Source organism: Argentina silus (genome assembly GCF_951799395.1).
Source record: "Argentina silus genome assembly, chromosome: 20".
In the NCBI taxonomy this organism is placed as follows: domain Eukaryota; kingdom Metazoa; phylum Chordata; class Actinopteri; order Argentiniformes; family Argentinidae; genus Argentina; species Argentina silus.
Genome location: NC_139674.1, coordinates 7666392 through 7679999, shown reverse-complemented (window position 1 = coordinate 7679999; position 13608 = coordinate 7666392). Strand labels below are relative to the sequence as shown.

At 47.8% G+C, this 13608-nt stretch overlaps 1 protein-coding gene across 1 annotated transcript; it reads left to right on the top strand.

Moving 5' to 3' along the window:
* Nucleotides 1-1359: 1359 nt before the first annotated feature.
* On the top strand, nucleotides 1360-12795 carry mtpn (myotrophin). Its single transcript, XM_083692359.1, has 4 exons — nucleotides 1360-1731; nucleotides 5421-5534; nucleotides 6837-6920; nucleotides 11832-12795. Exons 1-4 carry the CDS (start codon nucleotides 1660-1662, stop codon nucleotides 11916-11918), a joined length of 357 nt encoding a protein of 118 aa, XP_083548485.1. The 5' UTR covers nucleotides 1360-1659; the 3' UTR covers nucleotides 11919-12795.
* Nucleotides 12796-13608: the final 813 nt, after the last annotated feature.

The window sequence follows — 13608 nt, the reverse complement described above, 5'->3', positions numbered from 1 at the left end:
ACTTCTTTTTGACATGTATAATACATTAGCTAGCATGCCAGGCAGGGCCAATGTGGGTAGTAATGATGGCCTGTGTCCTCATCCCCATGTGGCAAATACCTCCAACCTGTACTCTTGAGACAGTTTATTACAATCACATAAAACAGCTTTAATGGGCACCCAGAGCCTCCTCTTAGCTGTGCAGCTTGGGTACTGTATTTCCTTCAGGCTTAGAGGAGGGGGGAATCGTCCAGGCTGCAGGCAGGGGGCTGGAGATAGAGGGAGGATGGAGAAGGAATCTCATTACCTTCATTTTTATTCGTAGGGCAGTATTGAATTTTCTCCAAATTACGACTTTTATAGTCCTTTTCGTCCTTTGGTCGGATTGGTTTTTACTCGGCAGTGCTTATTTCTTGTAATAATAGTGCTACAGCCAGCTTTGTCATCGCCCATATTTCACAGGGGGGAACTGTAGAGAGGACATATATAGATGTTTTCACAGCACAGGATAAAGGAGGGCAGAGGGCGGATAAGATGTGGGAGGGTTATCTGCTAGGGAGGCTTTGAGACCATTCAATGGCCTTGAACTTGTTGCCCTGCCCTTGGCTCCACACTGATATTAACACTGTCCCAATATAATATGTAATCTACCATCAACTACTGTTTATCACCTCCATCCACGAATTCCTGTGGGTTAAGTAGACCTGGTATTCATTAAGGAGATGCTGTCTTCTTTCTCTTCCACCGAGTCACACTCCCCAGGGCTGACTGAGTGACGAGGAGCCATTCACAAAGAAATTACCTTAATTTTCTGGGTCACACCTGAACACCTGTCTTCCTTTTTATTTCATGACTACTTAGAAGAACATTAAGTTTGGAAGGAAGTTACATTTGAGGAAATACCTCATAGCACCAATGATGCTATAGCTACCGACATATTAGGTAGTGTGTAGGCCGATAGTAGCCCAGCCTATGGCAAGCACGCACGCACACACGCACACACTATACACTGTTATTGTAGCCTTTGTTGTTACCTCAAAATATCGGATAGTTACTGTAATTTCATGTGCAGCTACTGAACTCATCTTTTCTTTTTTCTTAACTTTCAGACATAATTATTACAAACATTCTGACATAAAACTATATTTTAAGAGACATAGTGACGTATTTATTCTTCAGTAAATAATGAATATTTTTACAATTGACAGAACGCTCTCCAGCGATTATTGTTGATCTGAGGTCAGTTTTTGTTTTATATTCAGAAGATTTAGTAATCGGATTTACTATATGGAACTATATGACAGCCGATCTAAGATCTGCGCTTAGGGTCAATGAGACGTTCACTTCCGGGTATGCGGCATCGGAAATGCTTCACGAGAGAAAGGCGGATCCCTCCATCCCAACACTACTCTCTTCTCTTTCAAACTTTCTTTTTAAGTATTTAAACGTCCCCTGTGTGCACTCTACAAGTACCGGGTGTTCATCTCCATAGATAATCCCATTCTTGAAAAATTGTACAAATATCTTTCTTTTTTCTCCTCGACAGATCAGACAAGCTTTGCGAGCCCTTGGCTTGAGCGAGATAAGTTTGGCATCGACCAGTCCCACAGACAGTCAGCTAACTTTAGCATAGCTTGACAGCTGCATTGTACATCGCAGTGAATTGTTCAACACAGGAAAATGGCGGATACAGAATTGGTGTGGGCCTTGAAAAATGGAGACCTGGACGAGGTTAAGATTCTACTGGTGAAGGTAAGATATTTTCAGAGGTTTTGAAAGATGTTGACTGTAGCTCACGTTAGCTTACGGGGTTGCTAACATGGCGATGGAGACTCGAACATTCTGTTAGCATCTTGCTAGCTAGCCAGCTCGCTCACGACAACGCTAGCTAGCCTACTACAGTATCATTCTAGCTAGTTAGCTAACAATAACGTCATCCTCAATACATTCTCAAACTCTGCAATGCGATCATGCTTTTAATACGATTTTTCAACACATTTGCAGTACACAGATGGCCAGTTACCTAGCTAGATAACTAAGAAGGTTGTTGAATTGTGCAACACAGCTTGTTGCATTCTGTCTGAGGCATCATCGCTAGCTAGCACAGTCTAGCCAGGGAGCTAGCTAGCTGTCATTGATGAGGGTGCTGGCGAAGTCCATCATTTGTTGAAGGTAGCAAGCTAGCTAGGCAACTATCTCTATACACCTACACCCACTGTTTAGCTCGTTCCTGAGTGTTACAAGACAAAAGACATAACGTTAGTTGGACAACATGGTTGGATTAATGTAGTTACTTGCTACTAGGAGCTAATCCACACAGGCCCTTTCTATGTTGTGATTGGGGCCGGGGTGGGCGGGGGTCTCCAGCATTGTGTTGGAAGGCTGTGCAAATGACACAGTGCATGCAGCTAATGTTAAAAGAAAAATAAATTGTACACGCCTATTGAATGATCGCGGTTCAGGGAAATGGTGGTCTTATCATACAGCCAACCACATGGTTCACAGGTTCACCACTTTCAGGCCACACCTAGCGATGTTTAGAGCAGTAGAATAGAGTCACTTAGTGAATTACTATTACAATTTCAGCCTCAATGGACATCATTTGGTCCAATGCTAAGTATAAAATGAAATACCTCAAACTTGATTCAATCTCAGGCTTGGAAAGCTTCAGTAATGATGCCATTCATTTAGACCTCTAGGCTGTAATAAGAGATTCAGATCACCACTTCACCATAGTGAATAGTTAGCTACAGCTCTGGCTGAGCATTTGCTCCTTTGCACAGTAACTGAATAATAGGCTACTGAAACACAGCAGTTATTTTGAGGATGAGCCAGTCTGGTAGAGGTAGGGCACCTTAAAATAAACCTGTGGGGTATAACCATACTATAGTGGTGAGTGAGTTCCTGTGTCAAAGCAGCATGTCTTCTGTCATTTCTGTGGTTGTGACTTGGCTGGCCTACCATTGTTCATATCATGGGAAACACTGTTTTAGTATGCAACTAGGGAGAGTGCTACGTTTCACAGCAGCCCTCAGAATGTTGAGATTTTATGGTAACCTTTTTGAAAAATGGTAGCGTGTTGTTACCTGTGAGGTATGCATGTTTCTATCCGCCTGCATCTCCCCGAGATGTGTGTCAACCTCAAGAGTTGCAGATCATCAGCTGTGCTGTTAAAATCCAAAACCCTCCCACGGTTCTCCCCAACCAATGTAAGAACTGCTGTGAACTTGGCAGCGCCACTATGTAAATATTTCAAAGCAAATTAAACTATATTTAGTAATGATAGAGTAACTGTCTTTGATCGCCAATGACAACGTTGTTAAGAAATTCAAGTGAAAGTGTTATGATGTTCCTCTGTGAACTCAGCGTATTAGTGACATTTCTTTGCACATTTTGACACGAATAAACACAAGTCGGGTTTTGATTATGCAATGTCCTGGGGGGAACTCTGCCTCCTATCATTGTACAAAACTTCTCAAGTGTCTCTTCTACCGAAGAGCATGTTTTCCACATTGTTTACCCAGAGTTGGTGGGCCAGTCAAATCACAATTGCGGATTGCTGCTTTAAGTTTGAACCCTCTAAACTGAGCAGGACCAATACTTTTTTTTTTTGTTCAACTGTTTGTTTGTCTTGGTCAGGTCAGGTCAGGTGGTCAGGTTAAAGCAAATCAGTTCCCTTTTTTTTCTTGGCCAGTTAATTTAAGCCAATGTGCAGCCTAAAAGATATTGATGTTTTCATTTCAGCTGAAACTTGTGCTGTATGCCGGTACGACAATGCCTTTTTTGCTGATTTTGGCACTCGAGCAAAGCTAATGAATGGTGGTGCTGCTGCTGACCCCACTCCTTGATCTTGAGGTAGCCCTGATTACAATTACATTTGGATTAAACTGTAGGTTAGTTTCAGGTCTGGCCATTCAATTTCAGAGATGGATTTTCCCTTTGTAATAGCCAACGTATTTGCTCATTTTGATGCCTCAAATGCCACACAAAGTCATTTCATTTCATCCACGTGGATATTAACTGTAATCCTCTGCAGTTGCCCTTTCATTCTTCAACTGTAATGAACTTCATTTCATTTGTCCTATATTAGCCATTGGGGCCTGTAGCACCAGACCTGGAGGTAACATTTGAGAACTATTAGAAGGGGGATGAGACGTCCATCATCCCGAATGGATTTAGTTGGATTGGGTGTAAAATGAAGAAATGGAATCCCAGCGTGGTGTTTGTGACCTTCAGGGGGATAGTGATAAAGGTGAGCCTCCCAGAGGCGGACCGTGTGGCTCAGCAGGTGATTGTGCTGAACATGGACTGGTGGTCAATGTGACTCATCATACATTTGGTTATATTTCTCGGAGAAACTACACCGTTAGGCTACATGTAACTATATCTTCATACGAACTGCAGGAAGGTCAACAATTGTCTGCAACTGTTGTTGCGCCTTGGCTTCTCTCAAAAAAATAAAAATAATAATAATCTTGGTTGCAACGTTGACTCATCGCAGGCATGTAGAAAGGGTGGTTAGCCGTAACTACATCTCATGCACACATTTGCCAGCTGCAGAGTCACATGGATTTAGGGCAAAGGCATCCATTCCATTTGTGTGAGTTTGTGAGGATGCAGCTCCGTTAAGCTTCTCACAGCGTCAGGGCGTAGCGGTGGTAGCATTACCCAAAGCCCCTCTGTAGCCCTTTCTAAGCCGAATTGATTATCAGGCTGGGCGCAGATCACTTCTGGCACCCGACTCATCCCCTCCCCTGATAGGCTTGTTGGCTTTATCAGATCTAGGCTTCTGCTGGTGACTAACACAGAGGTGAAGGATAGCCTAGCCGTGCTATCGCTGTCAGCCCCTCAGATCAGGTGTTTCACAGTGTGGCCCAGTGTAATCAGATATGGCGCATTCACCTGGACTCCGGGGTAGATACTGCTCCGTGTTCCCCAATGCCAGGCTTGGTATGGTACAATGTCAAACATATGAATACATACATTCCGTCTCCCTCCCCTCTCCCCTGTCCTGTAGCGTGGTATGTTGCTTATGGAAAAAGGCGCTATGACAAGGCACTGACAGCACTGCAGCCCACTCTGAGTGACAGGTCTCTAATGAGTGATGTCGCCGTAGGAGCAACTCACTGGTACCACATAGTTGTGTGTGTGTGGGGAGGGGCTATTTGAGCATGCGTCTGTCTTTCCTCTCTGGCCCAGGGCTGACAGTGTTAGGCCTAACAATACCACAGTGGTGTGATTACGGTTTGCAGAGGGCGTGTGTGTGTGTGTGTGTGTGACTGTCTGTGTGTAAACTGAAAGGTAGAGGGTGTCTTCTATACAGGGATGGAACTACAGTCTGTGATTGTGTCAACTGTATGTTCCTGTTTAGCAATAACAGGGAAGTTGTGTACTTGATGGTATCTTAACCCTGTGTGTGTATGTCTGTCTGTCTTCTGTAGGTAAAGGATGTGAACCAGACCCTGATGGGGGGCAGGATGGCCCTGCACTACGCTGCTGACTGTGGCCATACTGAGATGTTGGAGTTCCTCCTCTCCCAGGGAGCAGATATCAACGTAAGAGCCACAACCACGAGGAAAAGGGGGGGGTATTATGCTTGCATTTATTTGCCTGTTATTGGACGGTGTAGGCGGCTAGTGACGGGGTAAACAAGACAACCATATTTGCGAATTTACTCAATGTGGTCACACGACACACACCGACATAGTAGTGAAGTCTGACAGGATTTCACGACTAGAGTCAGATAGTTTTGTTCAGACGTGGAGCGCCTGGAATGTGGTACAGATCCATGTTTAGACCAGTGGGATTCCTCTAACATGAGGGCTGCAGCAGTCATCCCTTCCCCACCCCACCCCCCTCTCTCTCCCCCCTCAGTGTGAGCTCAGTCTAACTGGCCAGACCACATATTCTGTCAGATGGTCCCCCTGAGGCGCACCAGGCTCTAAAGAGACAGCAGAGGCGGGAGACATCGATCTGCCTTCTCTGATGGGTGAAGCGCTACACTAGATTCCACAGTCACGCAGCTGGGGATGAGGAGCGTATTGTATTTGACAGCAGGCCTAATTTGCGCAGGTCAGCCGTTCGGCCACTTTCAATCACTGCTATTCTCGCTAAATGAGTCATATTAGGAAGGCCTGAACCAGTTCGCACCTGAACTGTGGCCCTCAATCTCTTTGGGCCAGCAGACGAGTCTGAGCATGTTGATGAGTCTGGTTGGCCTATGTAGGGCCCTAGACACAGACCCAGACACATGTCAATTTAAGTGATGAAGGAACCGTGTCGTGCACCCTTGCGAGTTTGGGGAAACAAAATCTAGTTAGCCAAAACTCACAACAAAGACCGCGGTGCCGACTGTCCTTCCCGAGCCTGTCCATTATCTGTCTCAATCACCACTCTTCTTCTCATTCACAACACACAGCATCCATCAGTCTGGGCTGTGTTGGGGGGAGCGAACGGTGTACCAACAAAAAGTCCCCCCACCTCCCAAACCAAATGTTTTTTTTGTGTTTTTTTTCCCAACAAGCTCGACTGCTCAGTCCTCTTTTTTTAGATAACAAGGCTCTGAACTGGGGAGATAAACACAGTGGCGGAGTGGGCTTTCTCACAGTCATTCATTGGTGTGATAAGAGAGGAGAGGGAGGAAGAAAGGCGCCCCTCTCCTAGGAGTTATTTCCTCTGATAATGAGGGATGTGCCCTTGTGTAGGAGGCAGGCCGCAGCAGTCTGATCCGCTGATGTATGAAGCCTGTCCACGCTAACCTGTTATCTCTCTCTCTATCACTGGCTGTCTCTCTCTCTCTCTCTCTCTCTCTCTCTCTCTCTTCTCACTCTTTCTCTCTCTCATCTTACCCACCACAGGCCCCAGACAAACATGGCATCACTCCACTGCTCTCTGCCATTTACGAAGGTCACCTCTCCTGCGTCAAGCTCCTGCTAGAAAAGGTATGTCTCTTTTGTGCACGTGCACGTACACACACACACACACACACACACAAACACCAGCGTCCGAAACTCTATGTGAGCAACTATGACTGCTGATGAGGTAACTCCTGTTACAAAAGGCCACAAAAGAGGCCTAGCTGTGGCTGCCCTTCCCCTGTGTTCTGTGGAGGCTGCTGGAACGTTCCCAGACATCACACAGCACTGCTGTTGTTTATTTTTTATTTAATTTGTTTAGCTTACTGTTCTCCCAGCTCCCTACCTACCCCCCCCTCCCCTCCTCTCCCCTCCCCTCCTACCCCCCCTCCCCCTCTCCCTCTCCCTCAGCTCTGGAACACTCTGAAGTCATGCCACCCCAGTCAGTCACACAGACGGCTCTCGTCACACTGAAACGTCAGCAAGGCCATGTAACCAACATCCTGGACAGGGGAGAGCACTGTGTGCTGCAGCTATGTTGTCGTGTAATGCTGCTGTGTATGGACTCGAAGGGCACATGTGATTAGTGACTAAGACGCACAGCTGTTGTTTAAAGCAGCAGACTCATAAACACATGATATCCTGGGTTTAGCGGTAGAGGCGCTACTCTGTGCACGATAGAATCGGGAGCAACGGTGCTGCATCGTGAAGTTCTGAGCACTGAGAGGGTGTTTTATCAGATTGAGTCGGCTCAGCGAGGTGCCTGTGTGGCAGCCACATATAAATTACATATTACCTCAGTTCCCAGTCAGTTGGCCTGTGAAGGAGCTAAACTGCTGTGAAATGGATGTCCCCCCCTCACTGGAGATGTCACGCAGAGCACCACCACGATATGGACCTTTCTTTCATTACCCTGTGTAATTGTGCTTTTTTTATGCCTTTGATCTCTGTCCGGGCCACTTCAACATGTCATTAGAATTACAAACTGTGTTCATAAAATGTGTGTGCGCGTGTGCCTGTGCCTGTGTCTGCATGTCCGTGTGTGAGCTGGTGTGGTACTGTACCCGCCGGGGTGGTAACAGTCCCAGGGAGTAAGCAGCTGTCTCTCCCAGCCAGGGTAAATGAAAGCTCCTTCGTCGACACGCCGTATTCCTCCTCTGCTCATTGAGAGAGCACCACCGAGGGAGAGGGTCATCTGCACCCCGACGACAGGGACCACCGCGTAACACCGCCCTGCATCACCCTACATCACCCTACATCAGGAAATGTAAAGCAGATAATATTAGTCCGTCATTCGGGCGGGGGGCCAGGCGGCAGACCTGCGTGTGTGTGTGTGTGTCCTCTGGTGGTCATCTGACCTGGATTAGCGTGGTTCTATAAGGAGACAGAACCAACCCACGCCGCCCCCCATGTGGCTCACCGCAGCCATCCGCTGAGCAGCACCGGGGATTAAAACAGCGGAAGCCGAAAGGTCAGCATCATCGGCCAAACAGGAGCAACTTTGTGAGCAACCGCCCCCCCCACCCTTCCCTCTCCAAAGAGTTATTACATGTGAAGAGAAGCAGCAGTCCAGACCTCTGACACCACCTCATGCATATTCACCTTCCCGAGCCAGTGCTCCGAGAACACCGTATTAGGAGTCCACTGTACTAGAATATTGAACGATGAACTATTATTCAATCTCTCGGCCGACAGAGTCGGACTAAACGGTTGATGCCTAGAAGGGAAGCTGCATCGTGGGAGCTGACATTCGAACCCTCCCTGTGGGCTGTGCTTCGATTGGTCCCTTGAATTATGAAAAGGCTGTTTAACCCTGTGTTTGACCCGACACTCCTGGGCCGGGAGACGGAGAGTGCTGACTTCACAGTCCAGAGAGGCAGTCACTGGAGACGTGCCCTGTTGATAATGAAACAACACAGAGGGGTCCTCCCTCTCACCAGCCCCCACATAGCAGACACACACATCTCTCTCTCTTTCTCGTCCCCCCACCCCCACCCCTTAACAACGTTGATAGCCATACATAACATCGTCATTGGATCTTGAGAATGATAGCATTAACCCTGTCCCCGTGCTCTCCTGTCTGCACCGCCACTCGACTGAGCCAGGGTACGTCAGACGTGTGTGTGTGCGTGCTAGAGAGAGTTTTGGATGTGCCCCGCAGAACGAAGAATGTGCCGAGAAAGATTTATCATTCGGATTAAGGGTGGGCTGCGTTACAGGAAATGAGGAGGATTGCGCGGAAGGCCATTTCCTCCCCTCTAAATTTAGCCCGTTGAGCACCACCATCGGCATGCGTGGTGAGAAGGCAGGGAGAAGTGTAAAAGAAACGGTTGGTCTCTCTCTCTCTCTCTGTTTCTCTTTCTCTCTCTCTCTCTCTCTCTCTCTTTTTTCACAGACACTGGTGAGCTTCACTTATAAGCTGCCTCTCTTTCTGGATAGATGAGTACACTAAGCGCACACAGATCCACTCAGGCCTGCTGTTGTTCATTGATATGTCAACTGCCTTCATCTTCAGTCTGACAGCATTCCTTTTCCTTGTGCTATTTGCAATGTCTCACAGATACCATCAGACACACAACTGTCACTTTTTTTTTTTTTTTTTTTCTCTCCGTGGTCAACCTCTTGACTGAGATGTAGTGCGCCGTAAATTCCATCTCGCCTAAAATGGTTTCCCTGCTCCATTACCCAGCTCATGTTTTTATTTCCTCCGCATCGGTGATGATGTTCTGGTCAAGCTGCCCACCCAAGCGTCCATACCCCCCCCCACCCACCCCCTCACTCCTCTCTCCGAGCACAACGTTGCAGACCTTTGTCTCCGTATGCAGATATCGATCCCTTCCTTCATTCAAACGCCATGTAACACCGCTTACGATCCCGCGCCGCTTGACTGGACCCGGCGGGTCAATAGAATCCTGTAAGTGTCACATTTATAACCAGTCCTGGGGGGGGGGGGTACTCCCTCTGCTTATAGATTATGCATGGTGGCTCTCTCCTTTCCCACACTCGATAATGGCATAATGAAGACTTAATGGACACCTCGGTGAGTGGCAGGCTTACATTACCCCCACCCACCCCCCCTCCTCCCCCACTCCCCCATCTCCTTATTACTGCGACCACAGCTTTGTTTGGGTCCATCGTCCGGGACGCTGTGGTCTCTTATTGGACAGGGGCATCCAGGGAGGTCATCCTTATTCATTAGGCTACATCTCACAAGCTCTGGCTAAGCTGCTGCTGCTCCTTCTGGAGACAGTTTGGCCAGTTGGAATGTTCATGGGAGATCATTACTCCTGTTTGCAGCTGCCTCATTACTTTAAGTGCTTGGTGTACAGAACACCGGCCGACGACCATGGGAGATGACCCAGTACATGTTGATGGAAGAAGTGAAAGGCAGGATTGGAAGGCGGGGGTCAGGGGGCGGGCATACCCCCCAGGGAGTGTGTACTGTGTGTACAGCGCATGGTGGTGTTGGATTGATGACGCACAGGTGTGTGATGAGAGTTAGGGAAAACTTGTGTGGGTGTGTGTGGGGGTGTGTGGGCAGGTAGGAAGGAGCGTATGTCTTCCAGGCTGATGGTGAGGTGAAGTGAGAGTGATCAAGTGGTGCTGTTTCCTGCTGCCGTCTCAACGAGGCCTGTGGAGTCCTCTCCATCCGGTCCCTCTGCCTTGAATCAGCTGTGCTAATGACTTCCCCTGAGCTAGAGAGCCTCTTCCTCCTCCTCCTCTTCTTCCACATCATCCCCAACCCACCAGAACTAAGAGCAGGATGGCCCATGAACTGAATGGCCTCACGATGCCTGGCTGACTCACCGGCTGGAGGTGTTGTATGGTTTGATTTCCCCCCCGCTGTCTACGACAATACACTGTACTTTTGTATTGCAGCTGAAGATGGACAGAATGAGTGTTACCTCGGCTCCCTGCCAGGGGATTACAGCTCAATTGAAATATCACACTAATCTGTTTATGGATGTTGAAATCTCTGCCCAAACCCATGCCGTCCCAGTGAGCCGGTCAGAATTGTGTTATTTCATGGGGGGGGGGAAAAAGTGTGAGCATAGAACTCTCCCTGTGGAGAGACGGCACGAACTTGGTGAAAAGGGGAACCATGACATCATGTACAGAGAAAAAAACCAACTCTTTCCTTTTCCCAATTAGAGATGTCTATCAGAGAGTGTACCCTCCCGGCCCTGTTTAATCCCTGTAGCCCGGGTCTCGCTCTGTTGCTCCTGTGGCATGGCACACACGCGCGCGCACACACACACAGACAGACACACACGGGAACACACACACACACACACACACACACAGACAGACACACACGGGAACACACACACAGACACATCCTGGCACTCAAACTGGGTCAGGTCGCTCCGCCGCTGTCGCCCCGCTTCTCCACGCAACAATGAAGTCCCTCTGCCTCGGCTCTGTAAGCCCCTCGCTAAGAAGCTGGAGTTGGCAGGGCAGACAAAGGGACATGTCTCCCCACTCTGTCCCCGCTCCTTCTTTTCTATTAATGTGGCTGTCTCCGTGGTAATGCAGCACATCTCATGCCTGGTCCTATCCCTCCCTCGCTCTCTCTGCTGTTTGTGTCTCGGCTTGTTTGTAACCCCTCGCACTCCCTTCATCCCCCAACTCATTCTCATTCACTCGGAATCTTATTTTGAGTCTGAAACCCAGTGGAGGCTGTCGTGTGTGTGTGTGTCAGTTGGTTAGTGTGAGAGAACATTCACTGGCTGTGTGAAAAGAAACTCTCGCTCCCTCAGAGCGGATGAGGGGTCACACAGGTTAGCTCATGCTCACGCAGAGCTCTAATCGGGAGGCTGCCGCCTTGGACAGAGGGTAGGAGGAGGGGCAGGCAGAAGAAGAGGGATGGGGGTGGGGGAACACTGTGTTGCCCTTACCTCGGTACAATCTCTGCTAGAGGTAGGTCACTCTGAAGCTATGGCGACGTTAACCAGTCGGAGTGTAACGTCTCACGGCCGTGTGTGTTCTTTGCCACAGGGAGCCGACAAGGAGCAGAAAGGACCGGATGGCCTCACCGCCGTCGAATCCGCCGAGACTGACGCCATCAAGGCTCTCTTCAACTGAGACCGGAAGGGTTGGAGAGACGGACGGACGGACGGACGGACAGACGGGCAGACGGATGCAGTGGTCTCTGGACAGACAAGACGGACATACCCCTTCCCACGACCTCTGTCTTAGCACCGCTTGTGTCTGTTTGTGGGGTTTTGTTTGATTTTGGTTTTTCTTTCTTCCTTCTTTCTTTTTTTATTATGATTTTTTATTTTATTTTATATTTTTTCACTCTCTTTTTGCCTTGATTTAGGCCACTAATTGCTTCCCCACTCCACTTACCCACAACTGATAACATATCACACTAAGGAATTAATGACCAAGGTTACTGTAGTAACGGATAACAGTTATGCAGTAAAACCCCCTTGAACAATCATCATGTTGGCAAATAAAAAAAACAAAAACAGTTGAATATTGAGATTGATTTAATCTGTTACTGAAACCATTGCTGTAGAGACATACGATTACATCATGTGAACTTGAGGACAGGATTTTAGAAAAGCATTTCCCTGCCACCCCCTCGCTCCCCCGCCCCCGCTTTGGGTGAGTTTTGAACATTGTTCTCATCTGAAACCTTTTGTTGCTGCAGCCTGTGTATGTTTCGTATTAGATGAATTTGGTGGACTCTGAATGATGGGGTATTGGGGTTGAGGATTGAAACTGTGGATGGGGAGGGGTAGTAATCGTCCTTTCGCTCTGGGTTTGATTAGATGCCCTGCCAGCTCCGCTGCATGTCAGAACTGTCTCTGCTTTCACGCTCTTCAAAATGGCCGCTCTCCTCTCTCGGTTGCTTTCAAATAATTACAATGCAATGAAAAGAAAAGAAATGCTTTCTCTCTGGCATCGTTGTGAGGAAAAGTCTGCAAAAACTGAAATAAAAATCTTAAAACGAGCCAGGTGTCATTGTAGGTGCCTGTGTGTTCCATTTGTCTTCTGATGGCCTTCACTGATATTCGCTTTCCTCTGTCTTGGTTAGAAATGGAGAGCATCGTTGACTGTGCTGTCTCATATTACAGATTCACACCGTGCATACTTACCTGCAGATCCATACTGGCAGCTTTGAACACAGCATGCTCTCCATGTTAATGACGCCAGTATTACTTGCGTCTTTGTCAAATTCTCGGCCGCTCCACATCTCTCCTCCAACTGTGTCTGCGCCTGCAGTTCAGTGTTTTGTGTTCTGAATGAATAACAAGCGGCAGCCATTGATTCCTCATTATACTGTCTGGCCCCTCTGAGTGGTTAGAGCGTTATTAGAGAAAGAAAAAAAACTTGCTCTCTCAATGCCCTCAAGTAAACTAGCTTGCTCTCCCTACAAGCTCCTCACTGCTAAGTTGATGACAAACAGCCTAGCCTATTACAGAGCTGCCTCCCCCCCCCATGAAAAGCCTTTAACTTATGTAACAGGGCAAGACCATTTTAAATGAAATATGTCATGGCTGTCAGTAGGTGATGTGACTTTAGAGAAGACTAGGCTTTGAGGAGAAGATGTCTATCGCTTAGCTTACAGAGGTGAGATGACGATTCGATTGCAGCAGTGTATGCCACTGAAGAAATACAGTATTGATTTTCCTCAACCTTGGCTTTTGGGTAGTACACTTTCTTTTGTTCACGTCCATCAGCCTTTCAATAAAAATCAGCCAGTGTTCATATTAGTTTGACCTGAACAGGTCCCCTATTCAAACCCATGTTCCAGAACAGCCTC